The sequence below is a fragment of the Struthio camelus genome, chromosome 2, assembly GCF_040807025.1.
Source record: "Struthio camelus isolate bStrCam1 chromosome 2, bStrCam1.hap1, whole genome shotgun sequence".
NCBI classification, from domain to species: Eukaryota; Metazoa; Chordata; class Aves; order Struthioniformes; family Struthionidae; genus Struthio; species Struthio camelus.
The window spans coordinates 134,842,522-134,867,748 of NC_090943.1; the positions used below are offsets into that span (position 1 = coordinate 134,842,522).

General features: G+C 37.6%; 1 protein-coding gene across 5 annotated transcripts in view; it reads right to left on the reverse strand.

The window, feature by feature from the left end:
• CHD7 (chromodomain helicase DNA binding protein 7) overlaps nucleotides 1-25,227 on the reverse strand; it is a 132,475-nt gene that overhangs the window by 10,940 nt on the left and 96,308 nt on the right. For all 5 annotated transcript variants that reach the window (XM_068932626.1, XM_068932629.1, XM_068932627.1 and 2 more), the window contains 17 exons: nucleotides 24,892-24,975; nucleotides 23,825-23,962; nucleotides 23,607-23,728; nucleotides 22,880-23,123; nucleotides 18,454-18,630; nucleotides 16,589-16,732; nucleotides 14,359-14,614; nucleotides 9,618-9,828; nucleotides 8,873-9,068; nucleotides 8,495-8,662; nucleotides 7,677-7,856; nucleotides 7,293-7,403; nucleotides 7,005-7,210; nucleotides 5,844-6,043; nucleotides 5,085-5,244; nucleotides 1,984-2,073; nucleotides 1,417-1,520 (listed from right to left, as the gene is read on the reverse strand). In XM_068932626.1, the coding sequence (XP_068788727.1) occupies nucleotides 1,417-1,520; nucleotides 1,984-2,073; nucleotides 5,085-5,244; nucleotides 5,844-6,043; nucleotides 7,005-7,210; nucleotides 7,293-7,403; nucleotides 7,677-7,856; nucleotides 8,495-8,662; nucleotides 8,873-9,068; nucleotides 9,618-9,828; nucleotides 14,359-14,614; nucleotides 16,589-16,732; nucleotides 18,454-18,630; nucleotides 22,880-23,123; nucleotides 23,607-23,728; nucleotides 23,825-23,962; nucleotides 24,892-24,975 (2,791 nt within the window). The remainder of the gene's footprint in view (nucleotides 1-1,416; nucleotides 1,521-1,983; nucleotides 2,074-5,084; nucleotides 5,245-5,843; nucleotides 6,044-7,004; nucleotides 7,211-7,292; nucleotides 7,404-7,676; nucleotides 7,857-8,494; nucleotides 8,663-8,872; nucleotides 9,069-9,617; nucleotides 9,829-14,358; nucleotides 14,615-16,588; nucleotides 16,733-18,453; nucleotides 18,631-22,879; nucleotides 23,124-23,606; nucleotides 23,729-23,824; nucleotides 23,963-24,891; nucleotides 24,976-25,227) is intronic.

Consider the following 25,227-nt stretch of genomic DNA (forward strand, 5'->3'; position numbering starts at 1 on the left):
GCATGCACAGAAGCGGGGGGGAAAAATTAAAAACTATGACCACCTGTAAGTAGAATACTTTAGGCAGTACAGTTTTCTGGGTTTGTTTTTTTATTTTTAAAATAAAACAAAGAAACTGTTACCACGATTTTACAGGACCTGTTTTGTAAGAAACGAAGGATACCAGGAACCACCTTTTCGTTCACCCAATAAAGCTTTTCATATTGGTAAATTTCATCAGCACAGAAATATTTTCACATCAATATCATTAACAAATAAGTATTCAAATAAGTATTAACAAATAAAGTATTCAACTTAATATCTTTCTTTACACCACAAGTGAAAAACTTCTTTAAGATCCCTTTAGCACTTTCAAAACCGTTCTCCACATTCATCGCTCCCTACTGCAAACATGCAGGGCAAATGAAAACACACACACACACACACGCGTGTGCATTTTCTATAGCTCCAGCCCTGCTGAACCCCCAATGCAGGCTGCAAAAATGCTGTATACATGGGTTATACATAAGGCCAACGAACCTGTCTTATTAGGTTTAGGATGATGCATGTCAGTAAGATGACACTGTTCCCTCTCTGGTTTTCAAACTGCTGTTTGCTTTTTTACTGCCCAAGTTGACTAGATGGAAAATGGCAGATCCCAACAGTGCACTGCAGGAAAATGATTTTTAGACTAGACTTGCCTCAGCTGAGCCCACAAAACAGAGCTGCTGTACATAGGCAGAACAGCACAATTCAATTAGGATTTGTACTACAACACACTGCTCCTAACTGCTGTAGAGCCTCAAGCCAAACTGTAATCATGAAAGGTTTTATAAGCCATCATTCTCCCCTTTAGTCAGGCTGGGCTGCTGAGAATACCTCTGCGACCTCCAGAGAATTGGGATTATAATCAGGAATCGCTCACTGTATATATCATGCCAGCTCTGCATCCCCAGCCTTTCAAAGTTAACAAGGCTGCATCCCACTCAAGGGAGCCGGGAGTTCTCAACACTGACATTTGTGAAATATTGCTTGGAACAAAGCCCAGGAGGCACTTGTACAGATTAATAGCAGAGGTTAAGCCCACCGTCCACTTTGACACTGGTTGGCAGAGTTAGCAAGTGAAGCAGCGCTGGAAGCAAAGTTTATGGAGATCTATCTTACTATTTGGCTATTATTTAAACAAATATGGTTTTGTTTTATTTACAGCCAAGAAAGTAATGTTTTCTTCTCAAATGTTCTGCAAACATTTAAAAACAGCATCTGATATTTACAACTCATATTAGGATTTTAATGCAGGCAAGAAAAAAAGGCAGATACAAGCCAACAGTTCCTTGGAACAATACTTGTTAATATTATGACTGAACAGTCCTACACACAGAAAGCAGAACAGAAAGCGCTACGACTGAGTTTTGTTCGGAGTGAGACATCACTTACCATGTTTGAACACTCCAATTAAAAGGGATTTATCCGCCTCCTTATCCCACCAGTCTGCAGGAACTTCAGCATGGAATGGCTCAGGTATCCATATATCTACCTCACTGTAGAGATAATATTATACACATTCTCAAAGTTATTGTTGTGTAGAGATGTTTCAAAAGAAGAAGAAAAAAAATACAAAGCCATTTTGTAAATACATAAGCATTATGAGAAACTGGAAAAATAATTAAGACAGCCAAAAAAGTTAGGCTACTTTGGGAGTGGAATATCAACGGTTATCCAAATATGATTTGTTTTAGGTCTCCTTTTTAATTTTGTAAATTGAGATAAAGTAATCCTTTCAATGCTAGCAGAACTGAAAATCTTATTCTAACATTTCCCATGCCGTTCCCCCCCACTGCCAAGAAAATTACCCACTATGCTTTAAATACTAATAAGGCTGCTTGAGAATAGACACTTCACAGATAAGTTGTGACCTTCTTTAAATGCTGCCTTACTACAGTATGTGTTCTTTATATTAAGCCAGTTTCATAAAGCAAAAAATAAGCCTGAACTTGTACTAACCTTGAGTCAGCACCCTCTAAGATCTTGTCTGCTTGGTCCCCTATAACTTCTTGTCTTAGATAGTACAGCATGCGGACACGCAGCAGGACCCTGGAGAGGAAGGCAGAGGGGGGGAAAAAGTTCTTAACTTCAGGACTGTTTGCCAACAGTGGCTTTTGGCAGCTGCTGCTGTTCATCCATCATCCTGCCAAGGCTGATTAGCCATGCTGTATGGTAGGCTTGAAGCGTGACAGATGGTGGCACATAATCACCTCTGTGTGGTGCTTTCTGCTGGCTTCCAACAGGCCTGCCTGGCAACCGCTTACACTGCGCAGAGAGGGATCGAGCTCAACCCAGCCCAGGCGCATTTCATTTAGTTCTACCTAGTGCAGCTTGTGAAGTTTAGACACGTACTCTACCACTGCCTCTGAAGTATTGAGGCAAGTTTGTAAACAACTGAGCAGATGGCTTTCAGTAACTGTTCTGCTTCATTATCTCATAAAATTTCCTCAGCTGCTGCCTTAATACCATTTTTGGAAGCACATCAGAAGTTGTAGGAATAAACGAGATATAAAATCTGGTTTTACTACCTTACAATAAACCCTCAATATGGAATGTCAGGTTTTTCAGATTATACAACTTTTTGCTTCCGAGAATGGAAAAAAATAATAATCCCTCATTTCCCTTCGGAGATATTAACTATTTTTATTCTTTACAGTTCAAGCTGCTATTTAATTTTACCTGTGCACCACGTAAGTGCTATAAGGAAGTGAAAAATCTTCATTGCCCGTGTTTATTTTTCCCCATCTCTGTAATACCACAGCCATTTCTGACACCACTATCAGGTGCTGCGGTCACAGTTTAAGCTGGTAGGAGAGGGAATGGCAGACTCTGAATTTCCAAGGAGACTAGAAAAGAGGTCATCTTTGTAGAAAATAGTATCTACCTGAAAATAATCATCCTCTCCTATGTTTACCCAATTCAAGGCACCCCCTGCTGCCTAGTTCCTGAAGTAAAATCAGTACCAGCCAAGATGGCGATTATGCAGCCTGCCCTCTCGCTGTGTCCAAACCCATCACAGCAACTGTTGGACTGCTGCTGCTCCTGCAACAGCGAGGCTGAGCAGGGAGGCAGTAATCTGATCACCCAGTTGAACGTGAAAAATTCAGACCACCACCAGTATGAGAGCTCCTCATCAGAGAGCTGAGGTAATAGGAGCAATACCCAGTTTTACGCGTGTTATTCGAGGAAACCTCAAAAGAGCACAGATTTGAATGAAGGTCATGTCCGCAGTTCACAACGTGTCAGACATGCTTCTTTTTGCATGCATGATATCTGGCACCAGTAAGGTGTCTCTGCTCCCTGTGTGGCAACATAAATAAGCCGCCAAGGGCCTCTATCATCTTAACGTTAAGCAATAACAGCGGTTACATCAAGTCAAAGAAGAGCAGGAGGAAAAGTAAAAGCTCTTTGCACCTTTCAGGAGTCCTATGCATCAAAACAGCATTCATTTCTTACATGAGGTCAGGACATCAGCTCTTACAAAGCCAATTGCTACTGCTACCTTCTGAAAGAATTTATTCAGATCATTAATTGGCTTCCACCTCTGTTTGGTTTTACATCGGCTAAATACATTGCTTCTACAATTCACTTAGTCCTGGCGGATCTGAGAAGTGAAGGAAAAAGACTGCAACTGAAAAAATTCTTGCATAGTTATTTTTCAGCTTTCCTGATCCTTGGATTGTCCTATGGTATTGTTACAGAAGTGACATTAAAAAAAAAAAAAAAAAAGTTTAAGTCTGCTCCACAAACTGAAACAAGTAATGAGGACATGTTACCTGGGAGATTAAAAAAAATGTTAGAGGAAGGAATTTAATTTAAGTGCAAGTGAAATGTAACAACAGATCTGAGTAACAGTTTGGAAAAAATGAAAAAGTAGTTTATTTCGATGTGCACTTGCTAATATAATTCTGCAAGTATCTGCTTTCATCAGTTGAGAACTGAGCTTGGTTGGTGTCTTGAAACAAGCTGATAACCCCTTAAATGTCTTTCCTCCTTCACATCACACCCCCTATTGACAGGCCCCAGGTACTTTTCAATATCTATAGTATCTTTCCAATAACGCAACAGTATTAGTAACAGACAACGTATATTAAAAACAAAGCAACAAACACCTTCTAGTAACACTGTATTACACTTGTATGGTACTTGTACATTAAAGCAAGAGTATGAAACAAAAAAAAAGGAAAACGAGCTTTGGGGACAAGGTTTCGGTTAGGTTCAGCGTCTATAATGGAGGATAACCGTAAGCAAAACTGAGATGGAGAACCAGGACACAATCAAAGGAAGCTGACGCAAAAATAACTAAGGCATAACAAAGGGAAAGCAAAAAGAACGTAAGAGATCCTCTTCAGAGGCGTTCAATTCAGCAGTAAAACAAAGTAATATCCAAACCAAAACAGAATGATCTCTACCCCCTAAAGGCTTATAGTTCAATAACGCACGTTTAGAAATATCTGAATCAATTCCCTCATTTTTGCAAGAGAGTTTGATGAGAATTTTTATTTCAAACACAAAAGAAGGAAAAGAAGGAATATTCTGTATGATGTGAAGAGCACACGAGGAAGGGAGGAAAAGAACGAAGAGGAGAGGTACACCCGCAAATGGAAGAACTATTACACGAAAATCTGGAAACCAAGAACTTGATATTTGAGCTTAACAAGTAAGGAACAAAAACTAAGGACATTAGCCAGAGAGAACCCCACAGATGGGTAAGTTACAGATCATTTACATTTAAAGATACCCAACTGTCAAGAGAAATAGACTTAATATAAGGATATGTTATTTTCCTTTACACGGCAAAAAGGAGAGAATCGTATCTGATTCCATTCATATTTAGTAAACAGAAAAGTTTTAACTGTGTTTTAACAGCTAATCAGTCATAAAGAGCTTGCAGAAATATCCAGACATCTGTTAAGATGACTCTTCCCAAATTAAAGGTAATAATGATATTTATATCCTATTAAGTGGTCCTATGCTCTACTACAAATATCCAAATGAAGCTGTGGATATTTTAAAAGCATACTGTAAAAACGGTAAGTGAAATATTTATTAATACTTACTTATTGCAATGATGTTTGAGATGTTTCTTATAGCTGTCTTCTTGAAATAGCACATCTGGATTACAGGTTGTCAGCCAATCAGCATCTTGTAGCATTGGCTGTGAACTCTGGGCTTTTACTTTCTTGCCTTTTCTCCCTCTGGGCACTGGTGCAGACAGACCTATAGAACCCCCCAATATTTCTTATAATCCGAGTAGTAAAGCTCTCATTCTAAAGTACATTACAAACATACATTAAAGCTAAGCACCACTGCTATATTAACTCCTTTGTGGGCAATGCAATAACCAAGAAATGAACAGCAACATAACTTAGTACAGAAAATGGCAAATAACAAAATCAACTGAAATCCTCATGCAAATTTAGATGTGAAGATTTCAGAAATCCAGAGAGCTAGCCAGAAATTGTATTATATAAAGATTTCTTGTAAAAACTCTCATGCATCTGAATTGCCATAAAGGAAATATGCTTTAGGATTTAGTGCCGTTTGAAAGAGATTACCTCCAGCAGCAGGTGCAACCTAAAAAATATGCTGGAACATGTGTTAGAAACTGATTTAAGTGGAAGAGCGCTGCATCATACAAGATGTCTGAGGGAGAGTTTCCCTTTAAGTACTGATCCAGTCAAAGCCCACCTTACTCATAAAAGCTGACAAGATCCTACGACATGTCAGAATGGCTATAGTTTAAAATAAATACATAGCATGACTGAAACAATTCTTTCTTATTTACTAGCATCATTATGTGATTGTGGTAGACATACCGGAATGATTAACCAAAGCTCGAGTCTGCCCATCTGCAGTTGGAGCGATCAGATCCCAGATGAAACTTTTGATATTTTCGTCCCCTTTGTAATGATTAAGACAATATACCAGGATAGTCCGGCAGATGGTTTCCACATCTTGTTCCGTTAGCTGACGTTTATAGCGCCCATGCGAGAGGATGTCAGTCCATCGACCCCAGCTACAAGAAAAATGTGTTCAATACAAAAGCCAGGGCACTGGAATTTTCATTTGTGACTTTCATTTTAACCCCTGGTGCCAGGCAAGTTGGGACCTCCTGCGTCAGTGCTGATGCATTTTGCATTTGCAGGTTATGTCAGGGAATATAACTTCCAGCACTAAAGATTTAAGAATGTTTATTTTACAAAACAAGCAATAAGTTCACTGCTCATAAAGCTGCAATTGAACTACACTCAAAATAATAAAGTGCATATATATAATGCTAATGGTCCCAGTAAGCTATGAATAGGAAATTCAACGAATTCCTACAGTCATCGCATTGGGGGAAATCAGTTTTATTTTTATCTTGAAATCCATTATTAGCAATTATTGTACCCAACTGCAGGCAACATGAAACTTCCTGAAAAGACAGACGGTCATTCTGAAGCCTACCATGTTGGCAATTAAATACAGCTACTTGCTTGCAAAGAGATGCAGTTCAAATTGGAAAAGTCAATGAGGAAAAAAAAACATTAAAGATTCAATTAGTTGAATTTAAGTGGTGAAAAAAATATCAGAATCTATGTTTGAAAACTACTGACTGCTTTTTCCATGACCACGTTTTTCTTTACAGACGCACTGTGTTATTCACCACAGCCCTTAAAACAGAAAGATTAAACCTGGACAATTCAGGAATTGTTTACACTAGGCAAACCAGAAACAAATATTCCTCTCGTCACAGAACCGCATGTTTTACTCATGAGTTCATATCCATTTGTGAAGCTCCTAGATATTTTATGCTAAATAACAACATATATAAGGAACTTAATCTCACTGGCATGTATACAGCATAATAAAGCAAAGGTTATGCAGTCAGAGATTATCTCACTGTGTCAAAGAGAAGGAAGAATAGTTTACTATATATGATTTGCATATTTTCAGTTCTTTACCCACAACCCAGAACTTAACCTGTATATCCTTACCCATAAACCAACAAGTTCTTCTCTACCCTGAAACATTCACTTCTTGCATAACCCTGCGATTTGTCTTGAGGCCTACGAGGCTTTGTGCTAGGCTTTTCTTCAGAATCACTTTCCAGGTCTGAAAACTCCATCAGTTCGTCCTCTTTGACTGCACTGTAGAGTCTGGTCTGCTTTCTTACTCTTGGTGTGTCAATAACTAGGTTATTCTAAAATGAAAGTAAAAACATCAGGATTTAGGAGGGTGAAATCCTCATTCAAATGAGCTAGGAACTATGATAAAGCTCTTACCCTTCCATTTAAAGCATCAATATCCAACTCAGCCTTCTTAGCCCACTTCTGCCAAAAATTAGGGTCATCCAAGGAAATGTCTGTCCTGTTCCCAGATGCAACAAAACTAGCCTAGTAAATGTGAAAACACATGTGTTGATTTCTTAACTGCATGCTACAAAGAATATCTATTTTCAGTGGTAAATATAACAATATTTAGTACTTAAGAAATGGCCACAGAAAAGCTAAGCATCATAATCGGAAATACAGATGTCCCAACACTGGTGAGGAAAATATCTGAGACAAGTACATTGAAAAACTAAATTGACATAGAAGGCAGTTTACCACTACTTTCATCTCTCCTGATCACATTTTATTAATTTTTCTCTGAATGTCAATGCACACCTTAGCAAACGTTGAGCCTTTTCCTTCAGACTCAATAGTAATTGTGTGTGTTCGTCTTAAGAGAATCTGATCAATATCCTCTTCACAAAACTTAGACCCTTCATCTTCCTCATCCATCAGAGCACCATACGCCCCCTTTCGAAGTAGATCTTCTATTTCTTTTTTAGAAAGCTGTTGCACCTGTAACACGTAAGAGAGGGTGTTTTGATTTTAGCCAATATTTACATCTCACAGCATCATGATATTCGTTGACCTTTTATTTAGCATTTTAACTAGTAAACTTCTAAAATGTTTTGTTGGTCAATCAAACATTCATGCTGAAGTCACCTTTAAAAGAAGAACACTGACAACTGAATTCTTATGGGGAAGTTATACGTGTGGTTTGTACAGTTTGATAATTCATTGCCACCGAATCCCCTTAATTTAGCTCTGATGACTGCTAGAGTCCTTCTGGGAGCAGATTTAACTTACCAGCCTGATAAGGACTAAAGCAAAAAACAAAACAAGGTGACTAAAATTAAAAAGCGGACTGCAAGAAAAGTCTAGAAAGTGCCAGGACCAACACAATGTAAAGGGTGGAATGAGAACGGGAAGGAGGGTTAAGGGAACGAGACTCCACCTGCCCCCTTTTGGCAATAAGTGAGCCATTAGATAGGCTGAGCCAGTTTATGTAGCCTTGCCCTTAAAATTAACCCCACTTTAAAAATGTATGCCATACTCTACCTGAAACCACTGCTCTCCAGCAAAAATACAAGCAAGAAATGTGTAGCATGTTCATATCTTTTGGAAATCATGCACCTTAATATATTAATTCTCACCCCATTTGTAGCATTCTCTCTTCCACTCATAGATTGTAGCACAGCTTTATCAAGGCCAAGCTTTAAGCTAGCTTTGTCAAACATTTCCCTTTCATAAGAATTTCGTGTTATCAACCTGTAAATTTTCACTGATTTGCTCTGTCCTATCCTGTGACAACGTGCTTGAGCCTGATGGAACAAAGACAGGTGTTCAGTTACACATGACAAAAGAAAAACCTCAACATAGAGAATTTATTTTAAACATTCTCCTTTTCAATAAAAGTTATAAACTCTATATTTTTAAGAAAGTGATAACAGAATTTCCCTTCTAGGGAAGAAAAATCACAAAGCAAAAAGGCAGAGGAAAATTTTCAGTAGGAACATCTCTTGTAATATTACCTGGAGGTCATTTTGGGGGTTCCAGTCTGAATCAAAAATGATGCAGGTATCAGCAGCAGTAAGATTAATGCCCAAACCTCCGGCCCTTGTGCACAACAGGAAAACAAACCTATCAGAATCAGGTCTGGAAAACCTGTCAATAGCTGCCTGACGCAAGTTGCCTCTTACTCGGCCGTCAATTCGTTCGTACGGGTACCTGAAATAAAAGATGCGTTATAAGGAGAATTTTACTGCAAATGTTTTTACATTGTACCTTTGCAATAAAAAATTAAAAATTAACGTAAATTAAAGAAGGAAAACAGCATAATGCTACTACAGCGTCAGGAGAACTATAACAGATTGAGCGACTGTTCCTGCAGCATCTAGCTTCAACAGTGGAGGATGTACTATGTTTTCTCCTGCCTTGCTCCTTTCAGTTAAGCACAGGCTTTTTCACTCCAAGGAACAAAATAAACGTTCATGCTTGGGCTTAGTACTCTACAGTAACTGAAAAACTTAATCAACTAAGAGGTCCTAATCATTAAAGCTTAAGGCTCTCCACATGCTCCCCCCCCCCCCCACAAAAGAAAAACCTCAGTATATGCAATTTACAGGTACGCTATTCCTTTGAGCCAGATCACTACAGAAAATACTGTGAAGTGTTTGAACGTCATCCCTTTACAATATAGATCACTCACAGGTTAAATATTGTGGCCACTGAGGAAAGCACAGCGTATTTAGAATTGTATTATGTTGTTGCTCTCACCGTCTTTGAATGAGGTAGTCTTCCAGTATGTCCAAGCAGCGCACCATCTGGGAAAAGATAAGCACCCTGTGGCCACCAGCCTTCAGTTTTGGCAGCAGCTTGTCAATCAGCACTAGCTTGCCAGCAGCCTGGATCATTGCCTGGAGCTGAAAATCTGGAGAGTCGGCATTGTGTGTTTCTTTAAACTCTTCCAAAATTTTCTCTTCAGCACCTGCAAAGATTGGACAGCAATACATGAACGCTGCAAAGGTTTTTATTAATAAACAACGAGCTTGCCTTTGATATCCTATAGAAACTACAGGAATGGCTTAAGTGTTATGCGCGTAAACATTTATAATAAACATTAAGCCTAAATTTAAAGCAAATACATACACAAAAACAGCATAAATAACAAATAATTTTGAACTTCTGCTCAGCTTTTTTTAAAGGGTGTAAAACCTTTTCTAAAAGAACCAGTTGATGCACACAATTGGATGAGAAATTAAGAAAGAAATTGAAAATGTCAACTTTATTCCAACAGATCAAATGGATTTTATGTCCTTTTATAAAACAACATAAAAGAAAAATATCTTGTTTCCACAGGTAAACACAAGAAATCACATTTGATTTCTGTGCCCCTCAAGCCAGACTTAAAACATGAGGATGACCTAGACCTACTCCTTCCACTACAGAGCCAAAATCCAAACAATAAAAAAACTAATTTCAGTGAACAAATAAGCAGCAGTGAAATGATTTTACCTTCTATTGAGCTTTCTTTTCTCAATGAATGCATTTCTTTTAGTTTGATGAAGCTATCCAATATTTATACTCTTTCTAGAATTAATCAAAAGTTCTTTCTTGCCACTCCTTTTACCTAAGATATGCTAAGAGTTTCCAGAAAAAAAATAGTTCAGAGCTTCAATTAATCACATACAGGTTAAATGGGTGGCAGCAAATCTTTCATTGCTCTGCCCGTTACCTGAAGACTGTAGCTCAAGTTCAATTTTTGTCCCTGTTCTTCAGCCTCGCTTATGCTTTTCTCCAATTTTTAATGTCACACAAACAGGTTATTCAAACATCATCAGATGGCTATTCTGGGCTATGTAAAATGCTAGGCATCATCATTTCAAGATTATGTCACATCCCCACCCTCCCCCCACCAAAAAACCCAAACGTTTTTCAGCTCCTTTGATTTTTTTTTTTTTTTTTAAATAAAGTGCACTTTATAGAGTATTTCTGAATAGTGTAACATCCAGCTTTAACATTGCTTTTGAGTAACGCAAGAAAAGGGAAGGGGAGAAGAAAAAACAACAAAAACAAAACAAAAAAGCTATTGCCAGGCTTCTGCTGAGCGTCTTTCCTCATACCCCAGTTCTTAAGTAGATGCCTGTAAACAAACACGCAAACACATCCTCCTTGCTGTGTGATCACTGGTTCAGTGCCTACTGTAATGCAGTGTCTTAACTAGCTACCACCCGAAGCAGGCTATCTGACAGCTTCGCAGTACTCAGAACAGCGGCACTACTAGATTTAACAGAACCGAAAGGATTCAGACGTGACCATACTTGCAAGGTTGTTTTACACTGAATTGCTCCCTATAAAGATCTAACTCCTCCAAGCATTATTGATCCTCTACTGAGCTCAGACAATTTCAGTATATAGCAGGCTTTCAAATATCTCAGAACTACAGTGGTCTTCCTTGCTTACATAATTTATTTCTTACCCAACTGTGATACCCAAATTTAAGCTATTATAAAGTAAATCAGCATGCAAACTCAGCATCTGCGGAAGCAAACTACCTAAACCAACCACACCACAACAAATCTACAAATAGATCTAACGAAAGGTGAATCAGAGCTTGGTCTCAGCAAGACCCACTTCCATAATGGACCACAACCCGCTAAAAATTTGCTCATTCAATAATGCTAGCTAAACCCTGTAAAAAGACCGCCCTGTCTTTTCCATCTCTACTTTGGTTGCAATTAAGTGATGAACACTGAGTATCCTGTTACCCCAAACATACCTGATGTAGTAACCGTATGTCTGTAACGCTGGTTCCTACCCTATCCAATTTTTATTAGCAGATGAAAGGAAGATGTCTGAGAATGTGCGGTCGATCCATCAGGAAAACTCCCACTCCCACTCTAAATTAAGAGGGAATTCTGGGGCTCAAGACAGCATAAGAAACCCTTCCAATGTCCAATGCCACAGCACGGCTAAGTGCAGCGCAACTCTCCACTGCTGGCCCTCCAAGTCAGGAAAAGAGGTACAACTTGAGAATGGTTGCTAGGGAAAACTGAGGACTCCAGTTCTGAGAAAAACAACAGACGATGCCTCGTCCAGCTCACTCCAAATCAGTTTCTGCAAGCCAGCCTTTCCCCCCACCCTACGTCCCAGAACAGATGTGCCCATCAAGAACACTCCCCACCCCCCCAAGCTATTCAACTCCTACCATACTACTTCTGTCTTACAACCTTCTACACTTCTTAACTGAAGATGATCTAAAAGACTTCCTTAAAACTTATTTTTAACTTTTATTCAATACAAAACATATAATGTAAAAAGGTATATTCTAATACACATGCGTTAGTGCTTGCTCACAAGGCCTGTAAATGTCAAAGAAAATGAGAGGGATTCAGAAAAACCTTTATAAAAGTAGTAAAGTCTTGAGAACTTGCCATAGCAAAATATCATTCTGCAGGAGAACACTATTGCAATGTCACGTGTTGCCACTGCAAGATCTCTTGACAGAACTACAATAAGCTTGTGTCATCACTTTAAAGTATGAAGATGTTAATTATTGATCAACAGGACAAAACCCGATGCTCAGACAATTACAGAACATCAGAGTATTTTCTGTCCTAGAACTACGAAGAACTTATTTGCTAAGGCCCATCCTCCATAACAGTCAGGATTTATTTATTTCCCCCCCCCCACCTAACCTGAAGGCTTCACCCACCCACCATGTTGATGAAAGTCACAAAGATGTTATAAAGCCAAAAGCTCTCAGAAGATCTCCCCTTCCCCCCCAGCCCCCCAAACAAAAAGGGAAAGTAAAAAAAAGCACTTAGGTTCATATTTTCTACATTTCCTTCCCCAACAAAAAGCTATAGTTAAGAAATAGTCATCCAAAAATTTCCTATACAGCTACTAGACTTCAGCAGTCTTACAGACACTAAATGATAAAAGATTTGTAAGGAGGGAAAAAAACCCCAAAAAACAAAAAACCAAGCAAACAGCAGAAAACCACACTGATGTAAGGCAACACTGCAAGCTCTACTTCTGAACTCTATTTGACAAAATAAAGTAGCAGCAAGACATTCACTTTTTTCCTTTGTAGCAAACAAGAAATAAAGAAACTAAAAGGATGGATTAATATTTGTTGAAAACCAAGGAATGTAAAAAGCATCCATTTCAGAAGCTCATAACCTGAACACCCTGAACATTTTTTGTGGTAACCTCATTTATATAACAGATTAACTTAAAACAAAACAAAGAGCCCACAAACAAAAAAAAATCTCTACCAGAACCACAAAGCTACTTTACTGTAAACTCATCTGAGCTGCAATGCAGCCCTCCGGCATGGTTGGCTTCAAGTACTTTGGAGTAACAATGTCATGTCTTTAGAATAATTACTTGTGCATGGAATAATAACCAGGTGTTATTTGGTGAATCAGTTTAAGCATTTTGTCTCCAGTTAAAAAAATACAGCAAGGAAAAAAAAAAAACTTAAGCACAGCAATATGGAAGTCATACAATTAAAAAAAAAAAAAAAAGTAGTAGTCATCATGTACGGCTCCTGAACAAAACAGCTTTTGAGCAGAAACCTTATAATCAGCATTAAATCAAGCACAGCAGAAATCATATAGGAAGAAGAGCCTGGCTCTTCAAGGAAGAGGAGCCAGGAAACAAGAAACCAGCAGGATGCCTTTATGAAGGTTTGTGTTATGTTCGCAAATGGAAGACTTGATTTAACCTAAACACAGAGCGTAGTATACTTCAGCTAGCTAAAGTTAGCTATGTTTTGCATTGAACTGGTTCTTCATGTAGCAGTTGCTTTAGTAGTTAACTTTAGATCAAGTTAACCTTGATCTAAAACCAATAGCATCACACTGAAACAGAGCATTTGCAATTAAAATCGATTATGTCATACATGCAAGTCATTTTCTCACTTGTTAAACTAAGAAAATGAACTGAAAATACTTGGCCATAAAAGCATGCCTATCATCATTTCTTACTGAAAAACTCTTATTGAGAAATTATAAGTTACTGCTTCATAATACTCTATGGCTAAAAAAATAAGAAGTACCTAACTATGGCTTTGAAGGAAAAAATGGCACTTTTTACAGTAGCATTCAACATCCTGCACGACAACAACTGAAGTCATGTTTGTCAGAAAGAAAATAAAGAAAAACTCAATAACATTTCTCTCTCTCTCTCTCTCTCTCTGCCAGGGCTAGGAAACCTTGGGGGGGGGGGGGGGAGGGGGAAGCAGCACGTGTGTTTTGAATACCAATACTGTCTTAACTAGTAGATCTCCAAACCCAGGAGAACCTAAAGGGTTATGTTACTATTCTACTTCTCAAAAATTTTGAAAAGACTTACAATATATTCACGCAATCATCTACCCTGCTTTTATCATATGAATTTTATGAAAAGAAAAAAAAAGGACTCTCTCTCTGGAGTCATCAGAGCAGAATTTCTAACATGCTGAACCTCCTTACAATCATTTTTCGGATGAGGAGAAAAATAGAAGGCCTACCATTAATAAGGTACGGATGATTGCAGCATTTTCTTAGTTCCATCATAGTGTTTAAAAGATTAGGTACATTTGCCTGCCCTCCACCCTTGGAAAGAAACGTGAAATTCTTTTCAAGAATAGCACGATAATATTTCTTCTGAATATTTGTCAGCTCAACTTCAATGATAGTTTCCTCTTTGGGGGCCAGATTCTTTTCTACATCTTCCTTGAGACGTCTCAGCATCATCGGCTTCAAAATAGCTTGGAGTTTTTGCACCTAGGAAACATATGTTAATAAATAACTGAATTACAACTGTAAGGCTTCAAATGCTTCTTTTTCTATTTTCTATTTTTTAAAAAAATTTCTTTAATTCTGAAATCCTTCTGTATTTTCTACCACAGACAACAGGTAGACAGCATTTGTAAGATCTTTCCTCAGCGACCTAGAGACTGAACTTTCCTTATTAAGTCAGTGACATATACAAATACATTACTGAAGTTAATTATTAGTGTATCATTTCTGGTTAGTGAGCGCTATTAAACAGTTGTCACTTAACATGATCCTTCCAGACAAGGTCATTACGGCACACCAGCCCTGAAGAGGTAACTCCAAAGGTAGGTAGATGAGCAATTTGTTGTCAATAAGATCAAGTTTTGCAGTTAAGCTTTATCTGCTAAAAAAAAAGAGTGATTTATGTTGTTTTCCCTCTTCACCTGCTTCTATAGCTCTTTTCTTTTTTCCTTAGTTTTGAGATCCACTGAAGTACTAAACTTTTTAAGCCCTGTTCTCAAGAGGAAAACATTTTATTTTGGAAAATTTTAAAAACACTGCTGAGAAATTTTCAGGTTTTGCAGCATATACTTTAAAGATGTTTGCTTTCGTTCCATAAAATTAGATCAAAGTTGCCAAGTCTTTGTAAAGTCTCTTAAATAAAAGAAGGTCAAATATATAACTTATAGTTTTTTTTAAATAGAGATTGGCATTTCTTTTTTTTTCCTTTTTTTTTCCTTTTTTTTTTTTTTAGGTTCTGCCTCTCAGAGCATGAAGTAGCTCAAAGTTGAAGAGTTGACCATTATTTGCCCTGAAATTGGTCATCATCTCCTGCTAGGTTGCTGTATAGCAAAACCAAGAACAAAAGACACTTTATCCTGAATTCTTATCATTCTCATAGTAATAAAGCAACTTCAAGAGAAAGGAGATAAATTAGTACAGAGGGTAAGGAATGGGGGAAAAAAACCCAAACATACATGGAATAGGATTGCAAGGAACAAAGGAGAAAATCTAAGTCACTCACACGTAATCTTCTCCCATCGTTTTAAAGATAAATCAAAATTCCCAAACATCTAGTGGTACGTCCACACAAAAGGCATTTCTTCCAAAAGCTGGTGGCTGATGACATTATTTTAGTTATATCTACAGGTCTGGCTTCACAAATTTCCAGTTCTGTCCAGCTGACATTTTGAGCTGGCCAGACACAAGCCATGCTGAGAGTTAGGATATATTAACTGCAGCTCAAACACTTTATTAACATGACCTACACGGCTTCTGGATCACAGTTGGCACACTTCCAATCAACTCAGAGTCCAGGCAGACTGACAGACAACTGTCCGCGTAATCTGTAGAAACATATCCAGCAATTCCCCCAGGACATGCTATGGTTTTCCAGAAAGGTGGGAGCAAGGCAGGGAGGGCAGGTGTTTTTTTAAATGTACATTGTTATCTATACAAGAGTTACTCTCAAAAAGTTAAGATCACAAATGTGCGCACTCCAAAGTTAGAAATATCAGAACTGGAATTTTCAGACATAACCAAGATAGAATTGCCTGCAAATAATGCAAACTCCCGATATTAACTCCACAGAACTTACAGAGGATAGTTCCCTCATTCCTATACTGATACTCATGGACAAAGAATTTAAAAACTATTTCCGTCCAACCTTATAAGAATCCCCTCCCCCCAGTTTGAAAGCATCACATTTTAATAAAGGGAACTTTCCTCATTTCTGCATGACTAAACAACAAAGGATCAAAAACAGTGACAAGACAAAATGACTTTTGGTCAAAGGCAAAAAATCTCAACAAAGCAAAAATAAACACAATACAGAGAAATTCTTCAAAATTCTTCGAAAAAGAATCCATGTTCTTTTTTTACTTTTATTACTTGTAAAAACAAGTAGTAAAACTCAGATATGACAGAATGGTTAAATTCACAATACCTAAGTAGAAAAGAAAACGGGCAGGAGCACTTTACCTGTTCTTCAGTTTTCAAATCACCAAATTCTTGCATGAACGTGGTTTCTGATGGGAACCGACCTGGTTCCAAGAAGTGAAGCAAGCTAAATAGCTCTTCCACTGTATTTTGCAATGGGGTTCCAGTTAGCAGCACTTTATGTTCCTGCAAGATTAAGCAGTTGTCTAGTAATCTGCCTGATTTATTTTCAACAGTGAAATACACAAAATTCTTATATTTTTCTTCCTATATATCCTTGTTCGCTTCCCCTCCTCTTCCTCTAACTACTTACATACAGCTCTTTTTAAGACATTTGTAGCTAATATTCTGGCCTGCCTTCACACATCACCTAGAAAATACTTCAACACCTAAGCATCTTCAGAAAGTCCTCCAGAAGGAGGACCAAGAAGAGATTTTACTGACCTGCAATGTCCCAGCACCTTCACAAATGCAACAAACTTTAAATGAAGGCTAACAGCTGCGCTTACCCCATCACTTCCAGTATAAACCCACTATAAACCCATTAACTATACTTCCAGTAGATCTCAATATATGAATCTCTTTAGGGTAGATGTAAATTCCTAACACAGGAAACGTGGACCAGAGTCTTACTCTCTAGCTACATACAACAAAGCATGAGACTGGTAGAAACAAGAGGAAATGTTACATATTGCTTTAAAATCTTCACAAGTAATCTCTAAAAGTGTTTTTAAAATTTTAATTTTTCTTAAAACAGTTTTGCCTATTATTCATGGATTAGCAATTGGAAAAAGCAGACATTAATAAAATCGTATCCAAGAAGCCCATTAAAACCTGAGGTCCTGTTCTGTTAAGTCACTGAAAAAGTAAAATACATCTCTTTGCAGAAGACTTTACCATATAAATTCACAGAAAAAGAAGGAAGAAGAGTATTGTTTCCTTACGACACAAGGGGCCCAGAGAGATTAAGTGACTTGCCCAAGGTCAAACACAAGTTTAGTAGTAGAACAAGAAGTGAGAAGTCCCATATTATCTCCATCTACAGCCATTACTATAAGCTCATCTTTCCTCTGTTAGCCACCATAACAGTACATCGCATACAGCATTTTTACAAACTTTCACTCATTAAGTCTCAAGACTACTTTGAGAAAAGTATTATTTAATAGACAAGGAAATAGAAACTAAAGGTGACTTATAGGTCACGTATGCTTGTGTAAGTTAACGTTCATGCCTCTATTATCAGAAATAGGAGGGTCTGAGTTCCAGATGTTAATTTAGCGTGACTGGGTTCCTTTCACTTTTTTAAGACAAAAAGAATTCGTTTTGCCTTTTTAATGATAAATGCTTTTATAAAAGTATCTTCTTATTTTTCTTATATATTGTGCATATAGCATAATATATATTTATAGAGGCATCAGAATGCAACTCACCTTTCTCTTCCTTTTTTACCCCCTTGCTTTCCTCCTTTCTGTCTAACAGAACTTCCTTACAGCTACACAACAAACTAATATTAGGGTTAACGTTAACTCAGAGCAGCTTAAGTCTCACACCGGTAATTGATCACTTAATAACATTATTAAGTACACTTTAAAATAAATGGAAAGCTAGGAATATAGAGGATAAATGATTTTAAAGGTAAGTAAAATAAAAGAGATAGAAAGTAGGATTCCAGAGAAATAATTATTTTTCCCTCTCTATTTTTAAAAGAGCGAAGAGCCTGATGAAATATCAACTCTCCAAAATTCAAGGTATGAATAGGCTTCCAGATATATTAAAGACTATCATGTGCGTTTTCTCAGTCTTCTTAGCATGTGATGCTTGAGAATAAAAGCTTTTATTTTAATTTTTGATGAAGCCGTAAAACCAGGAATACAGAAAATGCAAAGGTAGGCGATGTACACACTGACCAGATCCATCATCTTGAGTCCTTCCAAAAGCTTACAGTTCCTGTTTTTCAGCCGGTGGGCCTCATCGATTACCACACAACGCCATGGAATGTTACGCAGCTCAGGGCAGTCGGTCAGAATCATTTCAAATGTTGTGATAATGGCATGAAACTTGTAGGATCCTTTTATCACACGACCCTAAAAAGAACAGTAAAAACTAAAGTTAAGTTGCTGGAAGGAAAGGAAGTAGATTTGTTTCCTCTTCAAAATATACTTTAAAAAAAAAAAAAAAAAAACCAAGAACAACGAGTAAGATACTTTAAGTAAATGAAGTCACTGTCACTGGCTCAATAAAGGACACAAGTAAGTTTACTTCATGTTAGCCATGTTCTTCAATCCTGTAAAAAGAACCACATAATCACTGCAAATTTATTACAAAAATGCTATGCAAGTACTTCATCCATAATACGTATGGATTACACTAACGCTGTGAACCGTTATTGTCTTGCTACAATATGCAACTGCAGACTTTGTCCAGAGAATTAGCTTTTTCTTTTGAATTAAAATTTCACAGCGCTAGTATAATTGTGACAATCCTTCCAAACAACCAAATAAGCCAAAGGTATGTTAAAGCTTCAATTTGCTGAATATTAAAATATTTTGTTCCCAATAAATAGTAATTTCTTCTTGATTGACAGCAGGTATCCAGAGCACCTACAGTTCCAGTAAATAGTTCTGAAGAGAAGCAAATCTCTGAATTCATAATTGGAGAATGTATGCCTTTGCATATGTGTACCCGATAGTTTTGTAAATTTTTTTTTTTTTTTTTTTAAGAAGAGTTCCACGGCATGATTTAGCTTGTGTCTGGCATCACCCTCACTACTTATATGGTGAGCTGAGGATCTTCTTTTTCATTGCTGATACTAAAATTCTGTTTCAGAAAAACCCTGAATAAAGTTCAAAGTTTATGAAATGAACATCTTTCTGCTATCTTCTGTCACATTTCTTCCCAATCTTGCTCAAAGAAACAAAACGTAACTTGCTGTCTCAAGCGGCACTGGGTCTGCACAGACACACTGTCTCTGTAAGGACAGGCCTCATACAAGTTAAAAGCCAGCCCAGCTTGGAAAATGTAGAATATCTTGTGGGTTGCACATTGAATAAATTTCAAAACAAACATATTTTACAGTAAAGTGACCATTTTTCCTTCAAAATATGTGCAAGGCTGTACCCTTTTATAAGTGACCTTTATATAATAGCCTCTCAAAATTGTGAAGATCACAGTTGGCTACTGCCCTAATCCCATGACCGGAAAACCTGATCTCCTGAACTCTCCATTAAATCTATGTAGGCACGTCAACAGTACTTCACAAGAAGCAATGATCTGCTCAACAGCGCTTTAATGTGGCATATTCCAGAAACATTCATCTTCTCACAGGGAAAAAAAGTTATTAATTAACAAATAGCAGATGAAGATATACTAAGTGGGTAACTTGAAAGGCCAGCAAAATGAGATCCTGTGATCTTCTCACGAGCCAGATATTACTGTCAAGATATTACTGCCAAGATACTAGAAAGGGATTTTGGGGGAACGTTTCTGGTAGCACAGTATCCCTTAGTGTCAAAGTTGCACCAGTGAAGAACTGTATTTTGCTGCTGGTTGTTGTCCGGGTTTTCACAACACTTTGCCTCTGGTTAACAGCATTGACTCTGAAAACCACACTACTGGAGATGGGGCTGGTGCTTCTTAGGCATATTTTCTTATCATCGTCCTTTAAAGCCGCTCAGACTTTGAGAATACTGAACTGTCTTTTTGAGAAACTGCTCAGCTTGAGAGGCTTCTTTTCACGGTAAGGACTAAACTGTCAAAGATGCTGATGTCTGGGTTGCTGATATTTGGCTAGGGGACTAGAAATAATACTGCTAAAACCTGCTTTCTTTCTCTCCCTTATCCCCCTATCCTGCGCCCACTGATGGCGCTGTGGAGGATGCTAGACCGAACACTGCATAGGGATGTAGCGTCAGAACACGCAGACTGTTACCCCGACTCGCTTCCCCCCATGCATTTCACAGTTCACACAGTCTTGCAGAGAACGGAATACACAACATGGTACAATTGCATGATCATCTACAGCCAACTGCCATCAAAACAAACAGTTCACTCCATTCCTGCTTTATCCTCAACTGTGACAACTGCCCTACTCTCACCATAGGCCACTTCAGGGAGCAAAACTTGCAGAAAATGATTTGCTTTTCTGTGCCATGAGTGCTTTGCCATTACTCGCTAGGTGGGCAAATGATTGCCACAGGCTTTGCAAGAGAAGAGTTAAGAACAGGTAGTGGCAGAGAAGAAGAAAAAAGAAAAATCTTTCTGCAGCAATTAGCCCTTAGACCAACACAGTGATACTGCCAAAATAACACCAAGTATCTGCACAGTAAATGGGCTTTTTCTGAAAAGGTTCCCTTAAGTTTCATGCTGCCATGGAAGTCTCACAGCTATGCAACTACTACACCCAACGGGGATCATACTGAGAGAAAGCACTGTTTAAATAAACAAATACACATTTTTAACATAGGAAGCATTTCAGTATAATGGAAACGAATACAGCAGTTTGTGCTTACGCAACAACTTAATACAAAATATTATACCTCTCAGATAAGAAATAATTTTAAAAACAAACAAAACAATTCCAGTTCATTTATGCATATGCCCACATGGATAAAAATCACACTTAGCATAAGTAATACAAGCCATTGGGCTTCAGTGCAGTAACTGTTATTCCAACAAACATCTTTTACAACAGTAAATTATTTCAATTTGAAAGTTTCCTTGAGAAATTGCTGAGAAAATGGTTATTTTCTAGGCCTAACATACCTAACTTCTGGCCGCCAGAAGTAACTACATATTTTTCTACTAGATTTAAGAACCTGATTCTATTTCTGTTTGCTCTGATGGTATGTCAACTTGTGCCACAGTTGTCATCTTCAAAACACATAACACTCAACTCTTTCCTTTTAAAGGGAGTACTTTCTGTCTTGCAACCATCCTCATAGCTTTGCTTTAAGGACTGGTATTTCAACACTCTTCTTGAGGCACGGATGTGAAAGCTGTACAGAACTGGTCTACCCGCTACATTAGTGACAGAAGAACGCTATGATTTTCTAATCTTAATAAAGACTTCTTTCCTCCTACACACATGCATTGCACTAGCCCTTTTAACTAACCACAGCCTCACAGTATGAACTCATGTTTAACCAGTTGTGTCACGACACAAAAGGATCTGCGTTTGTCTTACAGCCTTCCCAGAACAGTGCTGCTTCTCCCTGCTATAAGAACGGTCTCCCTTCCTCGTCCACAGATAGCCCTATATTTAGCTATACTGATTCTTGTTAGTTTGGATCCAGTTTATTAAGTAATACAGCTTACTCTGTATCCATGAACTGTCTCCATCATTTACCACTCTCCCCATCTTTGTGTAATTTGAAAACTTCCCCAGTAATGATTTTATGTTTTCTTTCAGGTCATTGATAAAAGTGTTATATAGCTCATGGACAAGAACCAATCCCTGAAGAGCCACAATGGAAATGCAAATCATTTCTCATTGAAAATTACATTTAGAAATATCAGTTAGCTAGTTTTAAATCCACTTAATGTGTGCCATATTGATTTTATATCATTCTAGTTTATTAATCAAAATATCTAGTGGCATAAAATCAAATGCTTTACAGAAAATCTAAATATATGAATTCACCACTATCACTTCTTTAAGCCCTGTTGGAAATATTACCCCACTATATATCAAATCAGATTGAACTTCAGTTTTATTTTCTTTTAGTGAGCAGGATTATGTTATATCTTGAAATAATGTTCAACAGGTGCACGTATTTTTTTCCCCCGCTCCTGTTCACGTATTCTGAGCAAAGCTACGCGTTTAAGTGTAGAGATTTGTTGCTCCCTATGGCTCCAGTTTTCCAGCTAATTTTCTGTTTCTATCCCAAATTATTTTTCTGTGGTTGTTTGCCTTCTCTCATAAAGAGCTCCTCAACATGGGTGCAGTAACACACACTCAAAATATATCTGATTGACACAATTTGATAAAGAAGCATCAACAAGTTCAGTGCTGGTCTTTTCCTGGAACGGTAGGCAAAGATTAATTTTTAAGCTTAGTTCTAATTAAAATATTTTCACCATTAGGAATCTTTTCTGCCAGCTCTTCTCATGAACGCAAAATAACAAAATGCTTGCACAAGTCAAAATTCTAGCAACTCCTGGTCCTCCTCCATTTCTAACCAGCCTCATGGCAACTATTAAAACCCCTCTCTCTCTATTAATACACATACTTTCACTATCAGCTGAAGCCAATGCTTGTAACCTAAGACTAATTAATGACACTAAAACATATACAAAATAAATACGTAGATAAATAAATAAATAAATAGCCTTTACCTGTGGATCTTTGAAATACATTTCATACAGTTGAATGGTCCGTCGGCTTGCTTGGCTCCCATGATACACAACCACATTCAACTCTGTCCAGGTGCGGAACTCCCTTTCCCAGTTGGGAATTGTGGACAATGGTGCAATAACCAAGAAAGGACCATGGATTCCTTTCAAATATATCTCATAGAGAAACGTAATGGACTGGATAGTCTTTCCCAACCCCATTTCATCTGCTAAAATGCAGTTTCGTCTGAAAACAATAATGAAAACAGTCTTACATGATTTATTCCTAGCATACAATACATAGAGTAAAAGTACATTAGAAGGTGAACTGAGTAAACCAGAATTTTCTAGAACAATAAGTTGATATCCTAAAGAGACCTTAATGTTTTGATATTTTAAATAAATGTTATGATTTGTGATGCAACGAACATAGATATATCTACTTTATGCACGTCTCTCAAGGTCACAAGATGAGGGAAAACAGTAGGGGTATACACGAAAAAATATACACACAAAAGCACTTGTCACATATTTACATTTTATGTAACAATGTTACGCGCCAAAAATTAGTTTGTAAACTCCTGCCGGGGGGGGGGGAGGGGGAGAGGAGGGGTATTTAAATAATTCTACAGTCTCACTTTAAAAGACCACTTTTAAAAGGTTAACATCGTATACAAACTATAAAAGCTTTTCCAAAGCAAGATTCAGCAGTAAGCAGTATTTTACGTACGTGTTGTACCAATTGAAAAGAAGCCAGTTTACTCCCTCCAACTGGTATTCCCTGAGTTTGTTATTGTTTTTATACTCCCTGGAACTCTCTGATTTCTTCCACTCATCGGCAGGAGGTCGCTCCTGTTTCAAATACAGCAAATCCCATTAGTGGTTTCTGAAAGACCACATCACTTTACTATTTTCAAATAAAATCCCCTATATGGAGCCAATTCTTACCACACGCTCCATTTCTGGCTCCCTAGACATCAGTTTCTCAAATTCTTCGATCTTAGCTTGGTCGATGTCTTGCTTTAGCTCCCAAGTGCTGTCTTCATAAGGAAGCGAACACCACTTCACCAGATAATGAGTTACAGGCTTTGTTAAGATAAAAATAAAATTAGATTACAATTTAAAACAATAAACGTGCAATCATTTTTACAGGAGATCTGCAGGCTAGATACAATTTAAAATGTATTAATAGACGTAAATGTCTGCAGTCAGCCAGGAGGATAAGCAAACAGCAGACTGACATCTTGACAACACAATGAAATAAGATTAGAACACAGGTTCACCAACAAGACGAGCACAAAGCTACATTTGAAATCACTAAGAGAAAACCAAAACTTTAGAACAAAACAGAATTTGTTCACCAACTGCAAAAAGTTTCTCTGCTTTACTAAGTATTTAAATAGTCAGCTGTTTTCTTCCTGTTAATGTCATCAGAAACTTCCCAACAGGCAACCTAAACACCATCGTTCGCAGGCAGAGTGACCTAGAAACATTGATATTGCCAATAAAGCTTTCTATTCTCCCAAGATCACAAAGGAGTCCCCTAGAAGACAAAGTGATCTTGTTCTAAAGAACACGTCATAAAAATCAAGGAACAGTCAATTTGCGACCTCTTCTGCAGGTCTATATAGATAGCATAAATAACAATGTCATAATAGGCTAGACATTAACATACGTTTAAGCTAAGACTGCTGAAATTTTCCTTTAAATTCTCTACTACCTGCATGGACATTGTACCTCTGCAGCATTACGGAATATGTTAGATCTACACAGCAGGGTATTTTTGTTTAGTTTTTTAATAGAGGTTTTCATAGATGTTTTGTTTGGAGTTCTCACTTAAAATCCTTCACTCTAAGAAAACCGCTATACTAGTCAATGTTTCCTCACGTGATTTCCTGTTTTACACACACACAGACTAGTAGCTTCAAAAACGTTTTAATATATTCACATTCGTAAATAATCAGTTCTAAATACAACGTCTATATGACTACAAGTGCACTGAAATTTCTCTTTACCTCTCCATTATCATCTGTGCTACGTGAAAAATCCATGATTCGATCAACTTCCACGTAATCTGGATTAAAAAGCTCATCGTCAATCTGTTGAAGGACAGAAGTAAAAATATAAAAGCTATCTTTATCAGCCCTTCCAGGGAGGAAAACTATTATGTATTTCACCAGGCAATAATATTTTGGGTCACGGTGACATAAAATTTATATTTGGCAAACTTCAACATGTTAATTGAAATGCTACAATTCAGCAAGATCATTCCCCGTGAGGGAATCAGACTTCTCAGACTTTGTTAACTGGGCCTCTTAATTACTGTGTGAAACCTTTTACTGTGAGAGAAT